This window comes from Lolium rigidum, chromosome 7 (genome assembly GCF_022539505.1).
Source record: "Lolium rigidum isolate FL_2022 chromosome 7, APGP_CSIRO_Lrig_0.1, whole genome shotgun sequence".
NCBI classification, from domain to species: domain Eukaryota; kingdom Viridiplantae; phylum Streptophyta; class Magnoliopsida; order Poales; family Poaceae; genus Lolium; species Lolium rigidum.
The window spans coordinates 66,241,769-66,250,724 of NC_061514.1; the positions used below are offsets into that span (position 1 = coordinate 66,241,769).

At 43.9% G+C, this 8,956-nt stretch overlaps 2 protein-coding genes across 2 annotated transcripts in view; both read right to left on the bottom strand.

The window, feature by feature from the left end:
* Positions 1–1,192: 1,192 nt before the first annotated feature.
* Positions 1,193–2,204, bottom strand: LOC124678025. The gene is made up of 3 exons (XM_047213965.1): positions 1,719–2,204; positions 1,482–1,634; positions 1,193–1,386 (listed from the first exon to the last, which is right to left on the bottom strand). Exons 1-3 carry the CDS (start codon positions 2,145–2,147, stop codon positions 1,243–1,245), a joined length of 726 nt encoding a protein of 241 aa, XP_047069921.1. The 5' UTR covers positions 2,148–2,204; the 3' UTR covers positions 1,193–1,242.
* Positions 2,205–2,217: 13 nt separating this feature from the next.
* The window catches only part of LOC124671477, a 9,975-nt gene continuing 3,236 nt past the window's right edge, over positions 2,218–8,956 (bottom strand). The window contains exons 3-4 of the mRNA XM_047207844.1: positions 2,391–2,531; positions 2,218–2,250 (exon numbers count right to left, since the gene is read on the bottom strand). Of these exons, the coding sequence (XP_047063800.1) occupies positions 2,218–2,250; positions 2,391–2,531 (174 nt within the window). The remainder of the gene's footprint in view (positions 2,251–2,390; positions 2,532–8,956) is intronic.

Sequence of the window (8,956 nt, forward strand, 5' to 3'; positions counted from 1 at the left end):
CATGCTCCGAGTGACCCACTGTATACAACTCTTATAGATATTGTAGAACGCTTGAAAATGTCTCAGCACTTCAACAATATATACGTCAAAAATGTCTGACCACAATACAGCACTGAAACAATATACTGATGATTGACATGAAAGAAAATGCTGACTAAGGGGTGACCTATCGATAACAGGCTAGATGTAATACAAATGGACAGAACAGAGCATTGCCGGTACGTATCTAGATCTATATTAGTATCTAGATACATCCAAATTTGTTTAAAGTCGAGACAAATGCCACATGCCAAGTAACTACATCCACCTCCTTCTGAAGCTTCATCAGGTTACTCGAGGCGCTGCTGAACTCCATGTACAAGCTGCTTGGAATGGTTCACTTGACAAGTACTCCTACATGAACAATTTGGCTTCCCATAGGAGAAGAACGCTAGCCTATAATTATCCTCAAGGTGACCCCCTTTATGTCACGCCGTTACTGCTTTGAGCAGATCTGATGTCACATAGTACCCTGCGACACGCTTCCAGCAACCCTTGTTAGCTTCTCGAGAGCTTCTCGAGAGCTTTCACATGGTACATATCCGGCTGGCTTGTCCATTAGCCTCGATAGCTTACTTTCCTCACGCTCGCTCAGCTCTTATTGCAGTTTGGGTGCCATGACCAACGCCCACTTCATACAACTTAGTAGGAGTTGCAACCAGGATCAGCACCCAAAAACCAAGAGGTTAGGCGAGTGATACTGTTTAATGTTTCAAGTACACAATCACTGTTCGGACAAATGTAAAGTCGACATGACCAGCACAATGAGCACATACATTGTCATTGCAGAAATTAGTGAGTTATCCCTTGTACTAAAATGATGAAACCACGAGGCACGAGGGCATGCGAACATGTTCACTGTTCATGTAAGTGAGACAGTAACATGAAAACTAGTGCTAAGATTCTAAAGATGATGAACACATGCAACAAAAAAAATTTCTCCAAGGTCCTTGTCTCTGTGCTAATCCCCATTTTAAACAGTGACCGGTCCCGGTAATTTAAGAAAACAAGATCTAGCTACAGCTTTATAAGCAACTATAAGTACCACACAACTTGACATCTCATGTTGAACAGCTTCACAAAGGCTCCACACTTTGCCTAGTTTAGTTTTCGATGGCCAAGCGCTTAAAGCATTTGGTATTACCATGTACACTTATCTGTTGTTCAGTACAAGCAATGCTGCAGTCCCCAGGATGGGGCATTTTAGCTTAACCAGGCTCTGAGCACATGACATGCTAACTCAACCAGCCCCTTATTCATTGGGGACAAACCACCGCCGGTCCCCAAGATCCACAGCCCCGAAGGATCTCCAAAAGCCATTGCATGCTGCTTGAGTTCATTGGAAACCTGGAGATGAATGAAAAGGCAACCATCTTTCAGCTGACAGTTCCACCATGGCTAACTAACTACTCATGTTTGCACGATAAAAGTAGGGCACTTACATGCGAGATGAAGGTCTCCAAAGAGAGTGAAGCACCAAACAAAGAGACCAGAGAAGAACAATCAAAGCTCCGACCGAAGGGCAATTCTCCAATTGTAATATTCAAGGACTTCAGCTCAAGAAATTTACTATAAACATTTGGTGAATTGATCACCTACACAATAGTGTCAGATTAGTTATAGTTCCAATTGCTAACTTATAAAGAATCATTAAACAGACCTACAGTTTTAGAGCATACCTCCTTGCTTAGCATGCTGCATGCCAGTTCTGCTCGAGTATCACAACCAAAATCGGTACAGTTCATGTGCAAGTTCTTCACTTGCAATGTTTCTCCAAGTGAGATTTGTACCTTGAGCTTACCTAGAAAGTGAAATCTGGAGAGATTTGGAGCTTTGCTCTCTATCACTCGCAGCTTGCTGCATTCATCCACCTCCACGTGGCTTAGCCGCTGAAGATGGCAAGGTATCTTCAAGTAGCTTACCTTGCTGCAACAATTAAGTGAAAGTCGTTCTAAAGCTGGAGAACTGGAAAGAAGGCTCCATAACGCGTCCCCTGTAGTACGCACCATAACCAGCTCTAATTTTGTCAGGCTTCTCAAGCAACAAAGCCCAGGTGTAGGATGAAAGGAACAACCGGCAAGGAAAAGATGACGAAGCGAGTCTGCCATCCCATTCGATAAAAGTGTGCACGGGAACTTGTATTTGTGACTATCTAAAGACAGGGCAAGGGTGAGTTCTTCAATCGCTGGTGTAACAGCGATTTGAAGCCATCTGTCGATATAATCACGGTCCTTGGCATTGTAATTTGGAACCGAACGAAGTTTGAGTTTTCTCAAACCAGTGCCAGAGTGGTTTCTCAGAATGTGGTCAATTTTGATTCTGAAATCCCTAGCTACTTCCTTTTGATGCACATGTCCGTCCAAGCCCAATGTTTCCATACTCAAAATTAGGTTGGGATAGCGTTTCCAAGAACACCGAAAGGACTGAGACAGGCAGGCGGCTCGGGCAGCATCTCTCAGAGGCATTAAGGAATGTATATGATGCCACATGTCCTGGATGCACAAGCATCAGAGAAAAGCTCAACATCAGCACTGTAAAATGCATGACCATGATTGCACTAAGTGCACCATGTTGCAGAGATATAACACGTTGAAATGTAACCATGGTTAGTATATTGAGCATCTTTTCCCAAAAGTTTTGGCAGTGGTTTTTGCTACGAAAAAGACACCATTGTCAATGCTACCAAAAAACAACATTATTAATTAACCTCTATGAAAAGTCAAAATCTATGTCTAACTGATGTGGTCCTACTTTATTTGGGTATAGCTGCTTTTAATCAGGAGAAATATTATGATAGAGCAATCTGCAAAGCCTGGTGAACATCAAAATCACGTGTTCCAGGGGATTTTGATGCCACTGTAAATAACTCAAGTGCTTTCATCGACTTGGTAATCCACATTCCGTTATTTTTATTTCAGATTTTGGTACTCCTTCCGGCCCAAATAACTAATAAGTTGTCACAGGTTTAGGCAAACCTGCGACAACTAATTTGGGCCGGAGGGAGTACCAATTTAGCTTCCATTTGTTGGGGATTTTGTTGCAGGGTCGGTAAGGAGGGGGACTGAGAGAAATGGTCTGGTCCATATGGTCAATTTCCACCTTGCATGTGAATGAGCAAAGACAACGGACAGTTGCTACCGCGGTTTTGATCCAATGGAAGGTGGTACCATTGTCATACAACCAGGAGGAATTTGGTCATCCCTTTGAACATCACTGACCAGACAGAGATGACGCTAGTGAAGAGCAGTGATTGTGTAGTGAACAAAAAAAACAAAGAAGCCTCCAGCTTTCTTTAGTGAGAGAAGCAAAAACTCCTTTTGTGCAAGATCATATGGTAGCACCTTGAGCTTAACAACAATCAACAACCAAAGTAATGATTATATGGTAGCACCTTGAGCTTAACAACAATCAACAACCAAACTATTGATATACATAAACACTCAGTCAGAGGACCCGACAAAATAGGAACTCCTAGTGATCTGAAAAATATGATGGAAGTAGCTTTCTTAAATAATGTGTAAGGTGTGGGAGATGCTCCAAGAAGTTTGTTCTGAGCTAGATGAGGTTGACATCCCTCATGTACTACTGTTGGAAGAGGCCAGGCGCAAGTTGCCCACTGAGGAGTCTCCTAACCCTAAACACAAAAGAGGCACCAGCCAGGGATGCTCTAGGAAGTCTACATGAACCTTACCAAAAAGATAACAGAAAACTGACTCATGCCAGTGTCATTTGCAGGGGGTTAAATCTGTAACAGCCGGAACAAGACAAAGCTACTAATGAAGTAGGCGATTACAGGATCAAGAAATGAAGTCATGTTCGTTCATGTAGTTAGCACATGTCCACAAATTTACTGACGTACCTCTGGAAGATCTGGGCCTGAATACATATCTGTTTTGCCACTCTGAGAAGTATCATCTAGTTGGCAGGGAGATTCCTCTCTGCTGGCATGGTCACTAGTTGATCCACCTGGAACATAATCTCGTTGGCGCTTCCTTTTACCCCGTGAAGCAATCAATCCGTCTGCAACAGCACATGAGTTATTACGAATCATACAGACAACTTAACATACACATGCACTCCAACTACAACGCAAGATCTCTAACAACATTTTAAGGAGACAGTAGTGTATTAGTGTTTGGGTGAAACTCTGGATATCAAAAACAAAGTACCCACCGGCCGGTCAGGTCAAAAAGGGCGCCCCAGGATGTGTAGCAAGTAGCAACTCATGAAGCTGTCCTGATTTTAGGCTTGGACTCCTCAACCATGGAAGCCTCCAGGTGAAAACTGGGTAAATTAAGCTAAATGTGGGCGCATCCTTTATATTTCAGAAGAAAAAAAACCTACTCATTCATGGGTGTTTTTGCCAGGAATAGTGCAGGTCAGGTCATGGCGAGCATGTTGCATATATAGGTGTTGGTCGGCCAAAGAAGCAGAGGCGCAGGCGCAGGCTAGTCTGGTGTTTGGATTGAAACCGTGCTGTGCGACAGTTTGTGATCCAAGACAAGACGCATCAAAGTCGATAGAGGGGACAAACTAACAAACCTGCCATCCAATGAGTAGCGGGGAGGAGGCACCGCTTGAATCCGAGCGTCCCGGTCCTCCGCCTCCGGTTCCTCTTCGCCGGCGTCGGTCGATTCCAAGCTCTCCGGTCGACGACTGAAACCCTAGTACAGCCCACGCGACCCGCTGCGCTAACCCCGCCCGCCATGGTGTGCCGCCGCCTGCCGCTCCCGCTCGCCTGGAACGACCTGTTGGGTGGCGATGGTGGACCGGACCGGAGAACTATCGATTTCGTTCCAGCCTCGTGTTTTTGTTTGGGGGTATATATATATATATATCCAGGCTCGTGCTTGTTGAACCTGGTGGTTTGTTGGGCCTAGACTTTTTTTTTGACTTGGGCCTATTACTATTTCTCTAGCCTTTTTTTCTGAAAAATGTTATATTTTGGAGATATAGGTTATTTGAATTATGGCACTTGGGGACGTAACTGTTACAAAGTTAGTTAGAAAATATTGTTACAAACGATATTGGATGTATTTTTCCGTTCGACTTTCCACGAGATTCATTAGCTCGAGTATTTTTATTCTACAAGCTGATACGCAGGATTTCGAAAACATAGTAATAACTGGAGAAATACATAATTAAGATAGAACAGGACTTCGGGTGTTTGATTCGTGGCAATAAACTGAACACAAGAATTTTCAAACTAGGGTTAAAACAGATGCAAAGATATTAGTAATAAAAACAGTTTTGGATGGATTGTGAAATTCCTTTGTTTGCTCTTTGAAACATATACCAAAGGAGAATGCCCCTGTTATTTTTTCCTTATTTCTATGCTCCATTATTTTGAGTCAGATAGATGAATACCCTTAAAAAAATCCTATTCCGGTGTTTTTTTTTTTGCACTATTGATCAACGAGGCCCTATAGACAATCCATATCTCCCTTTCTCCCCGCAAAAGGTATGTTTTTTCATAATAGTACCCCTACTGACTTCGGTTTTAGTAATGACTAAATCCGATTTGTCGATGTGTCTTAGGCTAGCCATACAAGCATGGGCCCAGTTCCACATATTTTGGCATATGAGCTCCACAGGCTCTTAGGAAGAGTGTTCCCACTAAGAGATACCAAGTGAACCAAATACACCATTGGCAGAAGTGCAAACATGGTTAAGTTGGCCTTGTCCATATTTGTAGATGAACCAAATAGAGACGAGAGGGATTATTGTTGTTTGGTTGGAAGCATAACGTTAGACAACTCACCATGATTTGAGAGTATTTTCTCTTTTTGAGTTGCAACTCAACACAATTTTCAAATCGGAAAAAAATCTCAGTTGCAGTCCATGTTGCAATTCATGGCACGACGCAATCTAACTTTCTCGGGGTCGACTAGAAATTAAGTAAACTCTGGATCAAAAGTTGACTGGGAATTGGCAAAATCGATATAAAATTATAAAATTGTTCATATTAAAATACTTGCATTATGGTTTACTACGCTTAATTAGGAATCATTGCATAGACTACTAAACTTCAGGATGGACTCATCTTTAAAGTAAAATAAAAAAAAAGATACAGTAACATCACGCGATGTCAATCCTATTTAACTGCGCCATGGACCATGGTTTTTTTTTTGGCACACCATGGACCATGGTTTGCTTCTAACTCCAAAGTGAAAAATCCATATGAGCTTCAGAATCAATTATTTGAAGGGAACTCTACAGTCCAACACGGCGTGTACGGAAAAGCTAGTGATATGAATCTATGAGGATCAGCAAAGTCATCATATCGTGTCGGGTACATATTTCCCAGGTCCTGAAGCTTGGACGCATCGAGATGATAGGCCAATCCTCTCCTCATCGACTCGCTCAGAAATAAGACTTCTTTGTGTGGATGAAATCCGAGGATGGTGATACCTTCCCTGTACCGCCCTTCAGTTGTATCTTTCATGTCGAGAACATCGTCGTTGTCAGAGTCCCACTCAAACCTATCTTCCGGTGGCGATGCTTGTCCACCGTAATCCGGAAACCTATCGCTGTAGAAATGATAGTTGACGTCTTCCATGACCCAAGACCCGCGAGCTTCAGGATTGCACCTCCGGTGTGACAATATGTGCGTAAGATCAGCCTGATGCTTTAGAACCCACTTAGGATGATCATATGATTCATCGAGGATCCAAACTCGTAGCCGCCGCTCGGGAGAAGAAGCAATTGACGCAAGATACACTCCCTTCTCTGATCTTCCGAGTCTTCGTTCTTGGCCGTCGCTCGTGTAGATACCATCAGGCGGATCAATTGCTCGGTACTTGGCACTCGGCAAAGATATTCTGCGGAAAAACAAATGCATTAGCTGACAAAACGGAAATTCAAAATTCGTTTTAAAAACAAGTGATATTAAATACATGATGCTGCAACGTTAAAGTATACACACATATGTAGAGTGGTACCTCCAAATAAAATTGTGGTGCACGTAGAGGTGGCCACGCCAGTAGACGCCGTATTGCTCGTCGCCGGGCCAAGGCTGCCGCACCTCGGCAACGGTACCCAGCGCCTTCCCTTGCCGCTCGAACCACCTCTCCTCCCACCTATTGGTCGCGGAGGAGAAGACGAGCAGCATCATGGACGAGGGAGGCCACTCCCACGCATCGACCTGGGCATCTGCCATCTTCGCGCCCTTATTAGGAAGGTGAGGGATCGTGACAACCTCGTAGTGCGGCGACACGGCAGGGTCGAACACGAGGTAGTCATAGCAGGGGAAGCCGTTCCAGCTGATGGGAAACGACGGCGGCGGGAAGGGCAGGGTTGCCCACCGCCGCGTGGCGGGGTTGGCTACGTAGCCGCAGCTAAGGAGGAGGAGGCCGTTGCAGTGGTCTGCGACCGGGATTGGATCAGCGGTCGGCATGTACTGGTGGACCTTGCCGCTGACCTTGGCGGACGGCGGCACAGGGCGGGCCAAGAGCTCCGAGAATGCGTGGTCGTTGAAGCTGATGAAGATGCCGGCGAGCGGGAGCGGGACAAGTTGCATCAGGCGGTGGCTGTGGATGACGGCGCGCCAGGAACTGTGCACGCACCGCGCCGCGGCGAGGTCGTGGGCGGAGAGACGGCGGAGGATGTCGGCGAGTAGGTCCTCCGGTAGCAGCTCCATGGTCGATCTGGCGCGCGATTGCGTATGCTCGTGCGCTGAACAGAGTAGGCAGTAGCCCCTGCCCGATCGATCTGCTCTTCTGTGCTGGTGTGTAGCTTTTTTCTTGGGCTGTGCCTTGCTCTCCGGGTCGGATATGATCTTGATCGATCTCACGTGCAACGGGCCGGATCCAAAACAAGATACAGACGGTGTTGTTTTTTACAGTTCAAACCTCTCTTTTTTTCCAACATTTTCTTAAAATACCGTAGATGGTTTCTGTAAAAAAAAAGAAATCCAAGGACGCGGACGAGATGAAATCAAAGGTTGTAGATATCTTCAGTGTACTGCCGTTCAATCATATTACCAAGAGCCATCATACTAACGGTATGTTGACAAGAATACTGATGTTGAAAAGAGAGTCCGCCCACTGTGGAAAGTGTCGATAAACATCCTTGTTTTCATTCAATCTAGCGGTGATTGCCCATGATATCTTGGAGATAGGCGACATAAATGATATTACCTCTGTTTCAAATTATGAGATGCTTTGAGCCTACCAAAACATCTTATATTTTGTAACCAATGTTGTTTACATCTTCCAACTCAAATGTGCCAGTACATTGAGCGTTATATTGTTGACAATCAACCATTCACACATGAATAAGCTTACACATGTTCAAAGGTAGCAGTTTAAAATAGCTCATAACTGTTTTGGCTGAACACCCTGGTTTCTTTGCCTTCAGAAACAGATAGGTGACGGTGTTATTTTTTACAAGTTCAAACCCCTCTTTTTTTCCAATATTTTCTTCAAATACAATAGATGGTATCTGTAAAAAAGAAATCCAAGAATGGGGACAAGATGAAATCCAAGGATGTACATATCTTAAGTGTCTGCCCTTCGATCTTATTATTGCATAAGAAATTTTGACAAGAATACTGATGTTGAAAAAAGCCCTACGAGATGTTTTGAGCCTACCAAAACATCTTATATTTGTAACCGAGGTAGTTGACATCTTTCAATCAAATGTGCCAGTATATTGAGCGTTCGGCAGTTAACAGTCAACAATTCACACATGACTAAGCGTTATTGGACGTATTTTCCCTTTCGACTTTCCACAAAATTCATTAGCTTGAGTATTTTTCTTCTACAAGTTGATTCTGCAGGATTTGGAAAACATAGTAACTAGAGAAATACATAATTAAGATAGAACGGGTCTTCGGGTGTTTGATTCGTGGAAATAAACTAAACACAAGAATTTTCAAATTAAGGTTATGTTATCACCAGATTTTGGCCAAATCAGG

What these genes read in the sequence shown, in the direction of transcription:
- LOC124678025 (XM_047213965.1), bottom strand. Translation starts at nt 2,147, where the DNA reads ATGGCAGACTCGCTTCGTCATCTTTTCCTTGCCGGTTGTTCCTTTCAT. An exon ending in GCAGCATGCTAAGCAAGGAG is followed by an intron (nt 1,635 to 1,718) that starts GTATGCTCTAAA and finishes ACTATTGTGTAG; the next exon opens with GTGATCAATTCACCAAATGT. An exon ending in TGGAGACCTTCATCTCGCAT is followed by an intron (nt 1,387 to 1,481) that starts GTAAGTGCCCTA and finishes ATTCATCTCCAG; the next exon opens with GTTTCCAATGAACTCAAGCA.